Source organism: Periplaneta americana, chromosome 7 (genome assembly GCF_040183065.1).
Source record: "Periplaneta americana isolate PAMFEO1 chromosome 7, P.americana_PAMFEO1_priV1, whole genome shotgun sequence".
Lineage (NCBI taxonomy): Eukaryota > Metazoa > Arthropoda > Insecta > Blattodea > Blattidae > Periplaneta > Periplaneta americana.
The window spans coordinates 95,161,420-95,182,381 of NC_091123.1; the positions used below are offsets into that span (position 1 = coordinate 95,161,420).

General features: G+C 35.4%; 1 protein-coding gene across 1 annotated transcript; it reads left to right on the forward strand.

The window, feature by feature from the left end:
- Positions 1–7,569: 7,569 nt before the first annotated feature.
- On the forward strand, positions 7,570–14,477 carry LOC138703310 (uncharacterized). Its single transcript, XM_069831091.1, has 3 exons — positions 7,570–7,725; positions 8,392–8,524; positions 14,096–14,477. The coding sequence occupies exons 1-3, from the start codon at positions 7,641–7,643 to the stop codon at positions 14,340–14,342; spliced, it is 465 nt and encodes a 154-aa protein (XP_069687192.1). The 5' UTR covers positions 7,570–7,640; the 3' UTR covers positions 14,343–14,477.
- Positions 14,478–20,962: the final 6,485 nt, after the last annotated feature.

Below are 20,962 nucleotides of genomic sequence, written 5' to 3' on the forward strand. Positions count from 1 at the left end.
ACCACGGCACCCAGCCTGCTAGCCAACTTGGAATACATCACAGAAACACGCACCGTCTGAACCAGGCTTAATTTATAGAATCATTATCCATTTTTTACTTACACCATTTCTGCTCTGAAAATAAAATTAGGCCTACATTTTCTGAGTTAATTGAAGTTACAATTTTTTCAACAAAATTGTGTGTTCATTTATATGTTCTTACCTACGTCATATTAACAGTAAAGCCCGGTTAACTGCGTGTGAAATTCTTCTAGGATTCTAAAGTAAAATTAATAAGAGCCATACACACTTACTGTATAGCATAAAAATATGAAATAAATTACGCAAAACCCGTTTGCTAATGTGTTATCACAGTCTACTATATACAGTCGCGAAGCTTGAGGTGTTTTTTTTGCAAATCTCGTGATAAAGCGCTCCAAGCGGTTAGCAACTAGAAACAATAGACTGTCCGTGGTCGACTTTGGACTGTGTCGTATTTCTATCGAGTGCTAGCTCGTTGCGTATTTCACATTGATGCTTGTGAAATGTTCGTTATTGCTTATAATGAAAATGTTAATGGCTAAAATATAATAATTGGAATACTAATATGGGACAAGGAGGAGATGTTTGTAGTGCTATAAATTGTAGCAACAGTAAGAGAAAGAGGCCAGAGTTATCCTTTTTCCGATTTCCGAAAGATTCAGAAAGGTTCCTGGGTTTCCACAAGAATGCTGTGCAGAATCAAAACTGTTAATTTGAAGTTCTTTGTGACTGTTAGAATACATTATATCCTTAAATTTCACAATGAAATGTTTCAGTCTAACCGAAAGGACATTAGATACCGGTTAAAGTTCTGTCACTTAGGCTGCTAAATTTCCAGAGAAATAAAGGTTAGGTCTACTTTTTTTTTTTTCAGAGGATATATTTTTAATTGTAGCTATTAATTTTGTTATTATTTTTATGTGTTATTTTACTAAATACGTAGAAAAATCAAGTTTGTTTTAATGAAATTTATTGATCACGTTTTATTTTCAATTCTGGTGGGATTATTATTGCTTAGGCCTACTTTTTTCTTCAAAGGATATGTTTTTAATTATAGCTGTTAATTTTGTTGTTATTTTTATTTGTTGCTTTACTAGAGACGTAGAAAAAGTCTGTTACAATAAAATTTATTGATCACGTTTTATTTCCAATTCTGGTGTGATTATTATTGCTTAACCTCATCCCACTTTGTTAACTACGTAAGCCTACACTACAAGTACCGGTACACGTAAGTTACTCCATTAATTCATATTTCCATTATTATTGTTGTAAAGAGAAATGCAAATTAATATTTATTGGTTTCAATTCATAGTTAATTATCGCTATAATCTTGAATGAGTGAAGCTATTATAGTAAATTTCAGTTCGTTTTGCACAAACAAAAATCATATTAACTTATTTCTTGCAGGTATCTTCGAGTTTATGGTGGAATTTAATATACTTCATTAAAATAATAAATTAACTTTATGCATTTAATATTTCAATAATGGAAGGAAGGTGTTAATTTTTCCAAAAGAACACGACAACGAAAGTTAACATATTTTGTCGGCTGCTAGGAGAGAGATCTGCGACGATGAGGCGATAGTAGCGATCCTAGTGGTGGGCAACTACCCATGTTTGCATTTTTACTACATATTGAGCTTCGCGACTGTATATAGTAGACTGTGGTGTTATCATATATCGTATGCACACTTTTAACTTGCCTGGCGCTAGAGGACTACTGTCGCGCCAGGTGTCAAATGTTGGCATATTTTATACGTATGAGTTGCGCGACTGTATATATTAGACTGTGCTACCATGCTGCCAGCTGATGGAAGCTAGCAATTGACGTTAAGATGGCTGACGTTAAAACATTCATTGACAATTGACGCGAAGGTAAGAAAACAATACAAAAATCGACAGAGACTCAAACACGAAACGTATCAATGCTAACACTGAGTGCATAATAAATGTCGCCAAGAGAGTAAAAAGCACTCGCCACGTGGGAATGATAAGTTTGGCAACTCACTCATTCATTCAATCATTCATTTATTTTATTCGATAGATCTTACATGAGCAATGAAGCTTTAAGATGTGGAACAAGAAACTCAACCGTTGTTACCATAACTACAGGCCTACCACATGGATAAATTTATATTTATCCATGCCTACCACGCTATGTGACATTCAGTTGTTTTTCCGATCGCAACGCTCCTGTCATGTCCCATCTGAGAGGATCCCACTTAAAAAAAAAAAAAACAAGTATAGCAGTTCTCAGACGCTATCAACGAGTTAGATACTATAGAGAGGACAAAGACCTCAGAAAGTTGAAGACAATTGAACATTGGTCCGCCATGTTTCGGTTAGTCAAAACAAAGGGGCGTCGCTCGGGTGTTGTAGGAAATGACTGTGATGAAGTTAGTATTATTGTGAATTGAGTTATATATTAAGACTATGTTAATAAGTAAAAAGTAAAATACACACAAAACTTTACGTTTTATAACAGCTGTAGGCCTATGTTTTATTAGTTTCACTAAATATAGACCAGATATTAAATGACAAGCTATACTCGATGCAACCAAAGCAAAGCACCTAAAGACGGATGAATTTAATCGGCAGAAGAAAAATAAATATTTTTTTGACTTCGTCACAAATTTAATTACTAATATGAAATCATGTAATTCAGTGCTCACCAGGTGATTTCAAGAGAGACGACGTATGTAACTAATAGGAGTAAAATATAGGAAAGGTAGTGGCGAAAATTTAAAAAAAATATCCAGTAATTAAGTTATTGAGAAAAATTCATTTGAAATTGGAATTAACACAGAGAACGTTTGAAAACTGAAATTATTAAAACTACAAATAATCTCATAGCATGCAACATAATAATTAAAGAATGACACTAATAGAAAGTTACTCATGATCATAACTCACCACATTGATTGAAACAATAAGATACTTACGATTAACATTGTTATCAGAAACAAAAGGAGCCACAGCTAGGTACACTTCTTTTCGCGTGATGGAGACATCATGTAGTCTAATATAGTTTGAAACAAATATTGTCGCGTGATGGAGACATCGTGTAGTCTAATATAATTTGAAACGAGCATTGATCTCACACGTGTCTCGCAACTAAGCAGAGGCTTTTGCAGAATAAAACTGTTCTTACATTATTTTGAACAATAATGACAAATTGTGTGTGATGCAAGTGCTAACTTTCCTCTTTGGTAACAAAAAGAGCCCTAACGCATTAATAAAAAGAAAATTGGTGTAGGCCCTATAAACACAATAAATACTAAACTCTTGATGTTACAAACTTATTAATACAGATATTTCGCTTATGCTCAGTCCGTCTTGTCTTATAATTCTCTGCGGCAATAGTACCTGTATTGAGAGGGTTTAATTATCCAGCAACGAATATTATGATTTACGGTACATTTCATTTAAATCCGAGGGAATGAGACATTTTTGGAAATTTTAAAGTCTTAATTATAAATTTTTCATTTATAAATCAGCTTTTTACAAAACCTATAGCGAAATGTTTAAATTATCTGAAAAATATAATACATGTACCAACTCGTTACAGTGTACCTTTGATAAGCACTCCTTGCGGAGGCTGGCGGTACTATAGACGCCATGTTTTTTAGGGAACGATCCATAGTACTGTTGGCCTCCGCAGGGAGCGCTTATCAGAGATCTTTAGCCTCTCTATAGTATCTAACTAGTTGGACGCTATACTAAAAGCCAGGTTATGAACCGACTAAACCGGAAGCAACATTCTGTTGGTCTCTTTCTGAGCTCTGTTGCCACATAGTGGGGCGAGATTCAGCGTTTGTCACCGATATGTTTAATATAGCTACTGTATATAGTTCTCGATAACACTATCAACAATATTAGTAATTAAAATTACGGTTTTTAAGAAAGCACGAGCTAATGACGCTGGTACGAAATGAGACTCGTAATGCACGTGGTACTGCAAATGAACTGGCTACACTTTCTCCGTGATTCCGTTGCCAGATTTTCGTTAGCAGACGACATTTTCAGGCGGGGTCCAATGAAAACTCCGTTCTCGTTCTCCCCTCCATCCCCCACACTCAACGTGTCATCACTGCACAGCAAAGAGTTTGTAATACTTACTAGAGACACATACCCGTGAGTGGCAGGCAAGAAAAATGTCACAAATTGAATCGGCTAGCATCCGCCATTAAAGGGAGTGTTTGCGGCGCAAAATTCGAAAACAGTACCACAATACATAGATGTAGCCTGGTGATAGACATCTTTTACCAAGGATGAGTCGTAATGAAATAAACATGAATGTCAGAGGGGCGCTATATTTATTAAAGTATTATAATGATTCATTTTTGGTGATATTCTAAAAAATAAATTAAATCGCCCAAATACACTCGGGATAAATATGTGAAATATTGAATAATGGCAATGTCAACATTAATTTTCAGTATTACTAGTATTGTTTTAAGGATTTAATAATGGATATTTACTGTAATATTTAAAATGATCTATATTTCAGTCCTTTCATGCAAAGGAAGAGAAAGGTATATGGTGCTTAGAAAATATTTAGTGGTGAAATATGAGATAATAAAAATTCTGGAAACTGATTTAAAATATAATGAGAATAAATGTTTTCATAAAACAATCTTTTCATTGTATAGTTGCTGACTACCAAGTTAGAGGTCAATACATACTTTTTAATGCAATAGTAGCGGCAATAGTAGGCCTAGGAGTAGTGGGAATAGTAGGCATAGTACTAGTGATAATAGGCCTAGTAGTAATGGTAATAGTAGGCCTAGTTTTGATGGTATTAGTAGGCATAGTAGTAGTGGTAATACTAGGCTAGTAGTAGTAGTAAAAATAGACCTAGTAGTAGTGGTAATAGTAGGCCTAGTAGTAGTGGTAATAATACACCTAGTAGTAATGGTAATAGTACACCTAGTAGTAGTGGTAATAATGTACCTAGTAGTAGTGGTAATAGTAGGCCTAGTAGTAGTGGTAATAATGTACCTAGTAGTAGTGGTAATAGTAGACCTAGTAGTAGTGGTCATAGTAGGCCTAGTAGTAGTGGTAATAATGTACCTAGTAGTAGTGGTAATAGTAGACCTAGTATTAGTGGTCATAGTAGGCCTAGTAGTAGTGGTAATAATAGACCTAGTAGTAGTGGTAATAGTAGACCTAGTAGTAGTGGTAATAATGTACCTAGTAGTAGTGGTAATAGTAGCCCTAGTAGTAGTGGTCATAGTAGGCCTAGTAGTAGTGGTAATAATAGACCTAGTAGTAGTGGTAATAGACCTAGTAGTCGTGGTAATAGTAGACCTAGTAGTAGTGGTAATAGTAGACCTAGTAGTAGTGGTCATAGTAGGCCTAGTAGTAGTGGTAATAATGTACCTAGTAGTAGTGGTAATAGTGGACCTAGTAGTAGTGGTCATAGTAGGCCTAGTAGTAGTGGTAATAATAGACCTAGTAGTAGTGGTAATAGTAGACCTAGTAGTAGTGGTAATAATGTACCTAGTAGTAGTGGTAATAGTAGCCCTAGTAGTAGTGGTCATAGTAGGCCTAGTAGTAGTGGTAATAATAGACCTAGTAGTAGTGGTAATAGTAGACCTAGTAGTAGTGGTAATAGTAGACCTAGTAGTAGTGGTCATAGTAGGCCTAGTAGTAGTGGTAATAATGTACCTAGTAGTAGTGGTAATAGTAGACCTAGTAGTAGTGGTAATAATAGACCTAGTAGTAGTGGTAATAGTAGACCTAGTAGTAGTGGTAATAGTAGGCCTAATAGTAGTGGTAATAATGTACCTAGTAGTAGTGGTAATAGTAGACTTAGTAGTAGTGGTCATAGTAGGCCTAGTAGTAGTGGTAATAATAGACCTAGTAGTAGTAGTAGTAATAGTAGACCTAGTAGTAGTGGTAATAATGTACCTAGTAGTAGTGATAATAGTAGCCCTAGTAGTAGTGGTAATAATGTACCTAGTAGTAGTGGTAATAGTAGGCCTAGTAGTAGTGGTAATAATGTACTTAGTAGTAGTGGTAATAGTAGCCCTAGTAGTAGTGGTAATAATGTACCTAGTAGTAGTGGTAATAGTAGGCCTAGTAGTAGTGGTCATAGTAGGCCTAGTAGTAGTGGTAATAATTGACCTAGTAGTAGTGGTCATAGTAGGCCTAGTAGTAGTGGTCATAGTAGGCCTAGTAGTAGTGGTAATAATAGACCTAGTAGTAGTGGTCATAGTAGGCCTAGTAGTAGTGGTCATAGTAGGCCTAGTAGTAGTGGTAATAATAGACCTAGTAGTAGTGGTCATAGTAGGCCTAGTAGTAGTGGTAATAATGTACCTAGTAATAGTGGTAATAGTAGGCCTAGTAGTAGTGGTCATAGTAGGCCTAGTAGTAGTGGTAATAATAGACCTAGTAGTAGTGGTCATAGTAGGCCTAGTAGTAGTGGTAATAATGTACCTAGTAATAGTGGTAATAGTAGGCCTAGTAGTAGTGGTCATAGTAGGTCTAGTAGTAGTGGTAATAATAGACCTAGTAGTAGTGGTCATAGTAGGCCTAGTAGTAGTGGTAATAATAGACCTAGTAGTAGTGGTAGTAATAGGCTTAGCTAGGCCATCAGCTATATTTTCACTAATTTCTTTGCATTTAATACAACCAAAAACTAGAAGTACGTACTGTACAAAACGGAAATTACATGATTAATTCATTTATTGTGAAACAACACAGTTTTATACAGATATTTTCTGAGGATTTTCTTATGCACTCTGCCATTATAATCCACTGTAATGTGATGGCACCTAACCCTTACATAGTTCTTGAAATCAACCTTATAAACCTGATTTATGTGTTTCTGGAAAAACTTTATCCAAGAAATATTCCGACATTCTGTAAACACATTCAAAGGAGGAACTTAATTTGGAACATTCTTCCAAATATTAAGATATGCATGATTTCCTGAGCATCCTACAATAGTAGGCTATGTTAGAACAATTATTTGCGGCGCAGTATTTCACCATTTTGTTACTTAAGTGTATACTCCTCAAATAAGCATGAATTGCTCGCACTCCAACAAAGCATCAACTCCCTTTAATGGCGGCCGAACAGTGGTTCAATTCTGTACGCTACACTAGCGCCATTGGTGTCTCTAGTTATATATTACAAACTCTTTGCTGCACAGGCTACCCCTCTAACCCGCACTTTCCTCTCGCCCATCCAACTACTTCCTGTTTCGTCGGTTCATAACCTGGCCACAGTATGCCAGCACTGTCGTACATGCAGATCCACCTGGTGGAGGTTTCAGATAATACACCCGGTTTTGTGACATGCGCACTCAGAATTTGTTCCCACGAAATAGCTTAGGTGTCCTTACTGTATGTTCTCTATACTGTGACCTGGCTTTTAGTATAGGCAGTGGTAGTAGGTAAGTTAGTTTTTAAATTTTAACTTAAAATGTAATTTGGGGTCAATCTATTTGATATTTCTGATTTTTATATGCAAGTTAATGATAATTATTTTTGGAATTTTGGAGCAAAATCGGGCAATTTCAGAGATATACGTGGGTATTTTGGAGCAAAATCGGGTAATTTCAGGATTATATGTGGGTAATTTCATTAACATGCATTAGCAACACTGGTGAAAATGTCGCCAAGTCCGAAAGAGAATCAAACTCACAAACTTAATAAAAAGGAATGGAGACAACGAAAGTATAATAATAAATATAAAGGTAACGTAAGCTGAGAAAGTGTTTCCTGTACAATCGAGTAACTTGATTTAGATACCTTTGTTCGGTATCACGTGCAATTTTTTTTTTTGAGATTGATAGTAGCTCAGTAATGAGGTTAGGTGGGATCTGACTGAATAGATTAATGGCAAGTAACTCCACTGTCAGTGAGAGAAGTGTCGAGGGATTCATGACAAGTAACCCCACTGACAGTGACAAGTTTAGGAAAGGTTTGATGAGGTAGATAGCGACTGTCAGTAATGAGGTTAGGTAGAGTTTGACGAGTTAAATTACTGCCAAGTAGCACCACTGTCGGTGATAAGCTTAAGTAGGTTCACATCTTTACAAGCAAGAATCTATATTTCCCCGTCATAGACTGTGACAATATATAACCATCACCACTAATGCACATGAAATCAGTAGGAAACTTGTTGGCCTATTACTAGGCCTAAGTTCATTATTGTGTTTGAGATACAATAGTACAATTGAACTCACAGGAAAGTGGAAAAATTTGGAATGATGATTTTGTGAAAAAGTAGAAAAAGATTACCGTTTTCATACTAGGTAATTATGTAGGCCTACTCTCTTGGTCCTTTTCCTTGATTGTATATTTGTGATTTTGGAATGTGATGAATATTGTTAAAATTTACCACTTTAACTTTTTTACAGTTGAAAAATGGGAGGAAGGGAGGAGAAAGGCCATTCTTCACAATTACTACAAAGAACTGAGAAAAGGTGAAGGTTTTTCTTTTGATAGAAGGAAGCAAATGACTAAACAGTCTCTTGATGGAAATAGGAACAGGTGAGTTATTAACGGGCATACAGGTTGAGCTACTGACAGCACACAGCATTTGTGCTATTGCACTTGTCGTATTTAGGTATCATAGGTACAAGGTCGCGTTAATAAGCCAGTAACTGCCTAGTGAGATGCTTCATTTATTAGTAGTTGAGTGTTTGTTGTGTATATAACTTCAGGGTGCATTGTAACTCAGCATATGTTCTCTAATGAAGAGCTTGTATTTATTTATGATTCATATGTGTTGACAACTAGTTGATTTCATAAGTTTAAAGTCAATTTGAAGATACGTTCTCAAATGTGAAAGTTCCAGGTTGAACAACAATCCATGCTCTTTATAATAAATTTGAGGTGATGGGAAGTGTTCAGGCTAAGAAACTATTCAGACAGCATGAAGTTCTCACCTCTGGGGCTGAGGTTGACAGCTACCAGATTGATTGCTGGGAGATGGATAGCTGGGGCCCAGTGCTAATCTGCCTGGCACTGGACTGTCTGTGAATACTTGAATAGGGGCAGAGTGGTCTTAAACAAGACAATATTCAATTTTAGCCACCATCAACAATATTCAATTAGGTTCCGAAAAATAACAATAAGGACCAAAGTAAACTTGTAAACTAAATTATGCAAAGTGCAGTAAAAGTTGTAATTAAACAAAAAGGCTATAGATCCAATGGAGGTTTATTATTACATGAATTATAATTCCTTAAACTAGACATTGAACATTTTATCGAATTTTAACATTTTTAATGCCTCAGTTAATTTTATTCATTTATCCAGTACTTTTAATTAATGACAATTCCGAATTTCCCATAGCTAAAATTAGTATTTTATCTGTTAAAAATCTTTATGAAAGAAAAATGTTTGGACACATATGATAAGAGGTGACAGAACATCGCGTTTACTTTGGAAAAAAGTCTCAATAAAAATATTAAATTTTGCATTTTATCGCAAAGTAATTACCATATTATTGCTATTGCAACATTTCGTGTAGTTGAAACGTTTTTTTATGATGAAACGGAAGGAATATTAGAATGTTATATAAGCTAGAATATTGATTCTCAATGGAGGCCACAGCTCTCTGGGGGTTTGGAGAACAGTTAATGAGGGTTGCAAACAAAATATTTAATAATAATAATAATAATAAAAATAATAATATTTAAAGTTTTTCTTTGTCCAGTGGCAGACCCTTAACTTGTCGAGTGCTGAGAAGCATTAACCACGTAATTCGTCTGGACTGCATCACAGGTGGTGTTTCCAGATTACTCTCATAATTAGGGAGCGGATTTTTATGTGCTAAAAATTTAAATATATTTATTTTTAATGTGCTAAAAAGTAGGAAAATATTTGCTAAAAATAAAGAAAAATATATTTTTTTAATATGACAAAAATACCTTACTTAGTTTGAAAAAAAAAATGTTACTAGGTACTCACAACCACACTTGAGTATCAGTTGATAGTAGTTGACCGAGAATTGCAGTGAACATCACAAATGCATGCTGATTATCTCTGAACAACGACTTATACTGTGAAAACGATCTTTCCATATCACAGGATGTCAGATGTGCATATTTAAAGAGAGGAATGTCACAGACACACAGTCAATTTCACCTACAGGCACACCCTCCAATACTTGGGCAACTTTACACATTTTTTTATACCCACTGTTTTTCCCAAACACATTCTGGAATTTGTCCCTTAGTACTTGTACTTCTAAACCTGGTAGCGAGTCTAGTTTAATTTCCATGGCACGCACCTCCCTAACTGTTTCAGACAACAGGTTTGTGGATGTTTCGAGTTTTTTTATGGTGTCACACAAAAAGCTTAGATTTGCTGATAGGAAAGCCAAATCGTTTTTTAAACACCGTCTTTCAGTATATCTTCAAGGATATCGATTGACGAAGTGTCGTTTTTCTCCAACTCATTCACAACAGACGCAAAACTTTCAGAATTGTTTGCATAGGGTAATATACAATGGCACTTAGCCTTGTACCCCAACGTGTGATTACAGGCAAAAAAAGGAAATGGAAGATCTGGATATTTCTCTTTGAACACATCAATTCTTGAGGGTGATTTAACGAATACCTTTTTTCCATTTCACACCAACTTATCCACTTTGGGGTACAGAGCTCGCATAGTTTCACGTTACCTGTGTAGAGCATGGACCACAGACGTTATATGTACCATTTTTGGAAAGTTCACTATAAGGCCTTCAGCTGCTTTTTTCATATATGCTGCACCACCTGTAAGTAGGAGTAACAGATTGTCATACTTAACCCGTTCGGCCATAGTAAATGCATAGCTTCGTTAAATAATCTAGCTACTGTGACATAGTTTGCTGCATGCATTTCTTCCAATGTAGGACAGAATGTTCACAAGCAGTTTTGTCATTCTTCAACACACCAACAACAATGTTTTCTACCACTTGAATCAGTTGTTTCGTCAATGCTCACCCACAGTTTTTTACTTTCCGTTAAGTTTCCTCGTAACATTTTGGGAGATAATGTTTCCTTAATGTCGATTCCTCAGAAGGTTCGATGTTGATGTATTTAGTCAGGAAATTTTTAAGTTCCACATTATTTAATTTATGGGTGGAATATTGGCTGCAACAAATGCTCTGCATAAATCTAAGTAATATTGGGAGCACTTTGACTGTCCTACATTGGAAGAAGCTGGTCCACCTATTAGCAACACGTGAAGCAGCGGCAATGTGCATGTTTCCAGACGAATGTTGGGTTATTTGAGAGTGCTGATCTGCACTTACTGATTTATCACACGTTTGGCAAAATAGTACTTTTTTGTCGGTAGTAAAAATGTTTTTAAATTCATCTACACATTGCTGAAGACGCGATCTTAAACTCGATTTGATTTTAGGCACCTTAAGGGGCTAATAGATACACGTCTTAACGTAAATATTTCTAGCTACTGACTGACAATGTCGGAGAAAGCTTCCTATAGTAACTCCATTACATCTACACTATACAGCTTATGCTTATGGCCCAATAACAGGGAATCACAACAAGATGTATTGTCTTACTTGACAGGCATGAGCGAGAGGCGAGAGATTTGTTTAAATTAAATAATGTTTGTACCCGAGCTGTTATCTGTTGTATTTCACAAACAAAAAGTGGAATGAAATCATCTTCAGCAGCAGTAAACATTCCTAATTATGTGTTGCAAGATCTCTCCTTCTTGTCCATGTTAATTTATTCTCTAATAATAACATTGATATGCTGCCTAACAGCTCTCAGAACTTGAGGTGATACTATTACAAAAATGTATCACGGATACACCACACAGCGCTTAGAAACACGAAGCAACCAAGAATTCTTAAAAAGAACCAAAAATTCTTAAAAGGATAACGTACTTCTGAGTGATATAATTGATTTAATTTTAAAATATTTAAAAGTTCTTGTAAAAAATTATTTAAGTAAAAAAACTCCAAGATTTATGTGTTTATAATAGATTTCCTGAAAATATGTATTTACATAATTTTTTGTGAAAATATATGTTTTTATGGGAAATAAAATTCGGGTTTTAAACTTGAAACTTCACATTTGGAATTTTTAATTTTGTTAATTGTGCTTTATCACATGCAAAAAGAATATTTAATTACATAGGAATCTGCTCCTTACTCATAATGAATGATGATGATGAAGAATATTTGGGATGTTACAAGGGAACAGAGAACCTGTAGAAAACTTCTGTGTTGCTTGGACCATGGGCTTATCCAATATAAGTTATAAATTCCTGGTAGAGCATGATTTGAATCTGGACTCCCTACCTTATAAGCCCAGCGATCTATTACTGAACCATCATGAGAGTTGTAAAAATTAAATTATTCTTCAAAAACATCTTTCTACATTAACAGATAGCACATACCTAATGCTTAAGTACCATAATATATTTGTTTCTTTAAAAAAACTACTTTTTAGTGGAAGAAATGCTACACCATTAGAACTTTTTTTATCTCCGAATAAGTATCTCTGAAATAACTCATTGATATAGACCTGCCATGATGTTTTCAAAATAACTGCATAGAATTTTCTGGGTTGAGTAAATAATTTGATATAAATATCAATTATGTGATACGTATTTTTTCACTTTTTTCAGTTATTAGCAGTGATCATATTTCTAAGATTGTGCAAAGAGAGATAATAATTTAATCCTAAGAACAGTACCTATGAAATTCTGTTTTGTTTTGTCTGTTACTATCCATATTTCACATATTATGTCTTCAGCACTCAGAAAGAAAATTTTTTGAAGTGTATACTTCTATAGTAAAATGGGCTCACAAATGAAAAACCATATAAGTATCCTACTGGACTTGTTACTGATCTGTTAAGAGATTTTAGCATACTAATATTTGTGTTATTTACTGTTACATAAATCATGATGTACGGGCTATAGACTTCAGATTTTCAAAGTTTATTGCATGAATTCATGGCAGAAGTGAAAAGAACTAATGGAATGATTGAGACACAAGCAAATTTTTTGCTTCATACACAACAAATAAAGGAACTATTGTCACATTTTGTACATTTATAACAACTGCCACAGTGGTTCAGTGCTAGTGCATTGGGTTGGCTTATAAGCCAGAGTGCCGGGGATCAAATCCTATTTCACCCCAAATTTATAACTTGTGCTTGGCAAGCCCGTGGTCCAAGCAACACAGGGGTTTTCTCTGGGTACTGTGATTCCCCTGTGACATCTTAACAATTCTCGAGAATTGTCATTATTCATTATGAGTACAACGTAGACCCACCCGCCTGTAGTGCATTCTGGATAGTTTCTGACGAACTAAGTGGTCTATATTTCTCTGCACTAGCAGCATCTATGAGTATGCTTGTAGAATTGGGACAAATAATGGCAAAGTTAGGGGCCTGCCATTGGACGAAAAAAATTATAACAGTTGAGGGGCTTAGAACAAAAAGCAGGTAAATGACGGAAACCTAGTTTTGAGGAAATTACAGTTAAAGTTCTACATGCAATGAAATATTATACACTAGTTTGGTGAAATGATGTCCATATAGCAGGACTGGACAGTGTGATCACTTACCTGATTTTATCCCAAAGAAACATCCTTTTGGGCTATCACTTACCTAATTTTTTTTAATAATGTCACTTACCTGCTTTTTATTCTAAGCCCCTCAGTTGTTATTGATTTCCTTCAAGCAGGCCTGTGCAGTTGTTGTTGCACACTTTGGTGTCATAGGAATGTAATAAACGCAATTTCAATGTAATCAGATCTCAAAATTGAGGTGAATGATGAAAAGAGTTATCCCATACAAGCAAGTGACTACTTTAGTCATCTCAGTACATCTAAATTCGGAAATTAACTACGAGTCCAGAATCGTATTTCTTGTTTCCAAATGAAGTTCGAGGCAAATAGTGTACTATAGTTTGCAGTGATTGGGAATTGCAGCTTCAGGTTGTTCGAAAGTTATCTGCAATATGTCACATCTTGTTGAAGGGTGTAGGTGCTATAGAAAGATAAGAAAGATACTGGTACTTTGAGGTCATGAAAATTGATTGCTTATTTTGTTACACTATACAATATAAGAATTTTGGTTCTTCTAGAATATCAAGCCGAAGTGCCTTCCAGGAAGCACAAGAGGAATATAAACGCAAAATGGAAGAGAGGATTGCAGAATTAAAAGAGGCTCAGAGAAAGAAAGAAGAAAGATCGCAGGCACTTGCAAGATATGGAGCTGTTAAAGCTGAGGTTTATAAGAAATTGTCCAGGAAAACTAAGAAAGGTCAACCAGTAATGAAAGGCAGAATAGAACTGCTGCTTACTAAGCTGCACCGAGATCTAAAGTCGTGATATTTATTTCATAGTTGATGATATGAATGGTGTTTTTGTATTTTGAACTGTACCTTTTAGATTGGTTCAAGAAATGTTTTGATAAAACTTTTGTATTATGTGATGGCTATTTAAATAAAGAAAAGATAAATCCTACAACGCCTTTAATTGTGAAGTATGAATAAAATGGAATTTTATCAATATTTCTGTTTAATCCTACAGGATTATTTGATCCTGTTTGGTGTAGAAATAATAAGTGTACTATTACAGCTGCTATTACAATGAATGGTAATAGGAAATGGAATGTGAAGAATCGATTTAGTGTTGCATTATCTACTGCAAAGCCAAAATAAACTGTGCTTAGAAAATACCGTACTCTGCTATACAAAATTATACAGATATTTGATACAGCTTTTGCTGGTCATGTGACCAGTTCTGTTAAAATTCTACATTGTGCCGTATCTTCTCTAAGAACTTTTGATCCACTAGCCTAGAGCAGTGTTTTCCAAACTGGTTTGCAAAATTTCCAAGGAGTTCGCCAAAGTTTTTCCTTAATGACGAATTTTGAGGTTATTGTTTTTATTGTTATTGTATTATTATTGCAAGTTACACCTGGAATATCGAACTGTAGTAATTGTGACTGTATGTGGATTAGACATACTGTTTTTAAATAATTTAAATGGCGATCGTACTCGTGTTGTGTAAGCTTGTGCGGCTTACAGCTGTTTCGGTGCTTCTTCACACCATCCTCAGGGCCTACTAGATCTCGACGTCATCTCGAACTTCCCTGCCTGTTGTGTGGGTGCGTTCGATTGTTGAAAAGTGTTGCTTACACAATTAACACAAGTAAGATCGCCATTTAATCAACTATTTATATTCAAGTGTTAAAAGTAGTGTACGAAAAATTCAATACTGTTTTTAGTCGTTTGAAATGAAGCATGTGTTTAGGTAGTTAGTGACAGGGAGTAGCTTCCTCAGTATGTTATAAGGAGAAGACTGAAATCTTCTCTACTTAAACTTCTGATTTCTACTGATTTTCAGTTACAAAAAAGTTATAAATCTTAAGGAGCTACCAGTGTTAGCGAATAGAGCCATAACAGTCTTATTACCTTTTTCATTTACATATTTGTGCGAAAGATCTTTTTCTCCATATACCTATCTAAAAAATAAATTTAGAAATAGACTTTGAGCTGAAAGTGATCTGAAACTTCCTTTAACTTCTTTCGTTTTTGACTTCAAAGCTCTGTGCCATCGAAAGTAAACACGTTCTTCCCATTGAATGCCAAACGAAAGGTGAATAACTATATTGAAGTTTAAAATATTGAGACTACCCTGCAACTTAAGCCCTCATGAAATTTTGTCACTACATAAAACATTTCAGTAATATCAATAATGTAATTCTCATTCTATGTTTAAATTAAAATGTGTGAACTCTAATAATGTGACTTTGAAGGTAGGAAAATGCGCTATTGCATTACTCCCCCCCCCCCCCCCCCAATGCCACCAGGTTATCATTTCGACATTTCTGGTCCCTGCTGGCTAGGGTGACCAGATTTACATCGATAAGAAAGAGGACACAAAGCTTAAAAAAAAGGAGGACATTGTACGAAAAAAAGAGGACAGAAAATGTGTACTTAGGCTTAGGCCCTATATTATACTTTAAATTACATCAATATCAGTTTTATTACAAAATATTAATGGTACAGATTTAGGGTTATATCATACTTAAAAGTATGTTAATATCTATTTTATTACAAAATAATTACGATAAAACTTAATAATAATAATAATAATAATAATTATTATTATTATTATTATTATTATTATTTTACAGTTATGAAAGGCAAGGGAACTATAATATTAAAGAGGATAGAAAATATCTATTCAGATTTAGGCTTAGGCCTATATTATACTTAAAATGATGTCAATATATATTTTATTACAGCATACTTACGTATGATAAAACTTAATATAAGATTATCTTACAGTTAGCGACTTATGAGAGCAACGAACATAAGAAGGAGCAAAGAGAGTTATGATCGTTGGCAAAGAGTATATTCCGTCAATGCTGCTGCCATCTAAGGCAAATTACCTGAAAAAGGTGCCAAATCAGATAATTTATTTCAAAATATCAGGCATACAAGCAGTGGCCGCTCGTGCCTTTCTTGGATAGGTGTTCACAAAAAAAAAAATATTGGTAATGAACACACTAATATATTCTCATATAGCTAAGTCACACGTCAGAGATAAAAGAGTTCTAATATGCATGTACCAAATCTACGCATGTAAACCAAATTTTAAAACCATTAAACAAGAGTAGAGTAAAATTAATTCCTAGGCCTCACCTTCACTACTGTTGTAGATGGTGTTGAAGATCTAGATTTATTTGTAGAGAAACTCCATGAGCCTAGTTTTGAGAGACGCAAACTTATCAATAACTTTATTATTGAAGTCTCTAATGTTGTTAACAAGTTTTTTTTTCCATTGCCAAAACAGCCAATGTGCTTAATCGGTCTTCTGTCCTCGTGTTACGGAGGAATGTTTTAATCCTCTTTTAATTTAACACACTCACAATTTCAAACACGTCCGTCTCCAAACTTCAAGTGTTACTGCATGGATAATTATATTTTTATCCATGGTTACTGTTTCAACTTTCAATACGCACCAATACAGCTTGTATTTTCCTTACTTTGCTGAACAAAAGACAACAGAATCAGCCCCAGTGCATAACGGTATTTTGAAAAGAAAGAGTAAAGAGAGAAAACGGGGAAAGAGGGAGAAAGGAACAGGGTGCCAGACCCAAGAGAGATAGAGCATCTCTCTTTTTCTGTCATTAGCACATTAAGACCTGTGCGAGCCAGAGCTATTGTAACCATTGTAACAAACCAGAAAATATTCTCGCCTCAGGCTATTTCACCCTGCTAGAGAAAAATTGTGCGAGCTGCTGTCAACCTGTCCAAGGGAGATTTAAAGACACACGACACACGAACGGAACATTCTCCCGAGACGAAAAATTTAGGAACGTCACTGAACATTGGAAAGTAATAGATGTAATAATATTAATACAGTAATACATATGATTATTGTTGGTTTTTAAGGTGTTCACGTGCTCCTGTGCTCATATGGAGGAACCGCCCCTGCATACAAGTTACGAAAAGGACATTTCTTGATTTTTAAAAAATTCGCCCGGACCCCGGACAAAGGTCTGAAAAGGAGGACATTTCCAGTCAAAAGAGGATGTCTGGTCACCCTACTCCTGACAATGGCTTATTATTTGTAACCCACTTCTGAGGTTGGGGCACTTGGAAGCTGCCTTGATGTTATTATGTTAGGATGATTATGAAGTGCCAGGAGAGGTCTTAAACCTAAGCCTAACCTAATTTCCAGACCATGGACGAACACACGAACATTCCTCTTTCAGGAAAGATTCCTGTGTTCTAACCGGGAATCGAACCCAGGACCTCATGAACTGTAGTCAGAAGCGCTGACCACTAGACCATGAGCTGGTCACTATTGCATTATATAAATGTACAACTATTTGAAAGTATGTAGTTTCGATATTTTGAGTGTTGTTGCATAATTTTTGGAGGAGAATCCTCAGGTAGGTTTATTTACTGCAACTATAGCAACTTTAAGTTAATTTAAGGTTGTCATATATTATACTTATTTTTAATAAGGGATTCGTCCAATTGAGATCTCTGTGAAAGGGGTTCATGAGTCAGAAAAGTTTGGAAACCACTGGAGCATAGTTCTTGCATATTCTGCTGCATGGATATCACATGAACATTGTCTTTTAATAAGTTTCAGATGCTTCATATCAGGTCGTTGAGATTTTTAACATGGAAGAGGGACCTAAAGGCTTGCACTGTTAGTAGAATTAATAAAAATTTGTTCATATTATAATTATTTTTGATGTACTTACAGCTTACTTACAAATGGCTTTTAAAGAACCCGCAGGAACATTGCCGCTCTCACATAAGCCCGCCATCGGTCCCTATCCTGTGCAAGATTGATCCAATCTCTATCATCATATCCCATCTCCCTCAAATTCATTTTAATATTATCCTTCCATCTATGTCTCAGCCTCCTCAAAGATCTTCTCTCCAGCCTCTCAACTAACACTCTATATGCATTTCTGGATTCGCCCATATGTGCTACATGCCCTGCCCATCTCAAACATCTGGATTTAATGTTGCTAATTATGTCAGGTGAAGAATACAATGCGTGCAGTTCTGTGTTGTGTAACTTTCTCCATTCCCCTGTAACGTCATCCCTCCTAGTCCCAAATATTTTCCTAACAACCTTATTCTCAAACAGCCTTAATCTCTGTTCCTATCTCAAAGTGAGAGTCCAAGTTTCACAACCATACAGAACATCCGGTAATATAACTGTTTTATAAATTCTAACTTTAAGTTTTTTTGACAGCAGACTAGATGACAAAAGCTTGTCAACCGAATAATAACAGGCATTTCCCATATTTATTCTGCATTTAATTTCCTCCATATATCATTTATATTTTCTACTGTTGGTCCAAGATATTTGAATTTTTCACCTCTTCAAAGGGTAAATTTCCAATTTTTATATTTCCTTTCATACAATATTCTGGTCACGAGACATAATCATGTACTCTGTCTTTTCGAGATTTACTTCCAAACCTATCACTTTACTTGCTTCAAGTAAAATTTCCGTGTTTTTCCCTAATCATTTGTGGATTTTCTCCTAACATATTCATGTCATCTGCATAGACAAGAAGCTGATGTAACCTATTCAATTCCAAACCCTCTGTGTTATCCTGAACTTTCCTAATGACATATTCTAGAGCGAAGTTAAAATGTAAAGGTGATAGTGGATCTCCTTGCTTTAGCTCGCAGTGAATTGGAAAATCCTCAGATAGAAACTGGCCTATATGGACTCTGCTGTAAGTTTCACTGAGACACATTTTTTATGTATATATAATAATTGTTATTGGTAATAATAATGCAAGTTGGCCTGGGTAGTGTAGTCAGTATAGCGCTGGCCTTCTGTGCTCGAGGTTGCGGGTTCGATCCTGGCCCAGGTTGATGCCATTTAAGTGTGCTTAAATACGACAGGCTTATGTCAGTAGATTTACTGGCATGTAAAAGAACTTCTGTGGCACAAAATTCCTGCACACCCAGTGGCAGCTCATGGCTGAAAATGGGAATATGTTACAATATAGGAAATTCACTTTAAAAACAAGTCATTAAAATTTGGTTTACGTACTCATTAGTGGCGTAGTGTGAAGTCTATGCTGCGCTCTTTATTGCCACAGAAGATGTCAGTTGAACCCCTTCATGTTGGCAACCAGTAACCAAAATTTTAAATTCGAATAGCATTCTGGTGCATTCAAGCCATCTGTCGGAGGTTAAAGGAGTAGAATAGGAGTACAGCATCTTTTAATTAAATTTTATTAAATATAGTACATATTAGAGATGAACAACGATTGAGAAAGCAAGACTAACAGTGCCCCCAAAGCTGAAAACCCGCATGACAGTGTTGTATACATCACGTTGTTGACGTAAAGACTGCTCGTGAGTGTTTCGAGACATCAAGATTACTCCCGAAGTCCTGAATGTCAGGCAGCCTTGAATGGCCACAGTTGTGTATATCTAACTGAACTTTTATCTACTTTGGCAACTGTTATATATGTATAAACAATCAAGTAGCCTATTTGAAACGTCATCTCTACATTTCAGTGTATAATAATCTGTTCCCCAATCTTTATTTAATTACTAGGCCCTTATTAAAAGGCTAGGAATTTTCTTTTCATATGTTTGAGATCAAGTGTGCAATCTCAAGTAAAAAGATATGAACGTTATGTTTTATGTTTCTTAGAAATGCAAATTTGTTTAAGAATTGCTTTTTTTTTCTATTTATATACCTAACCATAGGTAATGACGTGAATATGTTAGGAGAAAATCCACAAACGATTAGGAAAAACACGAAAATTCTACTTGAAGCAAGTAAAGCGATACTGGTAGGTTTGGAAGTAAATCCCGAAAATACAAAGTACAGTATAAAATTATGTCTCGTGACCAGAATATTGTATGAAGTGGAACTATAAAAATTGGAGATTTATCCTTCGAAGATGTGGAAAAATTCAAATATCTTGGCGCAACAGTAACAAATATAAACGACACTCGCGAGGAAGTTAAATGCAGAATACATATGGGAAATGCTTGTTATTATTCGGTTGAGAAACTTTTGTCATCTAGTCTTCTGTCAAAAAATCTGAAAGTTAGAATTTATGAAACAGTTATATTACCGGTTGTTCTGTATGGTTGTGAAACTTGGACTCTCACTTTGAGAGAGGAACAGAGATTAAGGGTGTTTGAGAATAAGGTTCTTAGGAAAATATTTGGGGCTAAGAGGGATGACGTTACAGGAGAATGGAGGAAGTTACACAACACAGAACTGCACGCATTGTATTCTTCACCTGACATAATTAGGAACATTTAATCCAGACGTTTGAGATGGGCAGGGCATGTAGCATGTATGGAGGAATCCAGAAATGCATATACAGTAGAGTGTTAGTTGGGAGGCCGGAGGGAATAAGACCTTTGGGGAGGCCGAGACGTAGATGGGAGGATAATATTAAAATGGATTTGAGGGAGGTGGGATAT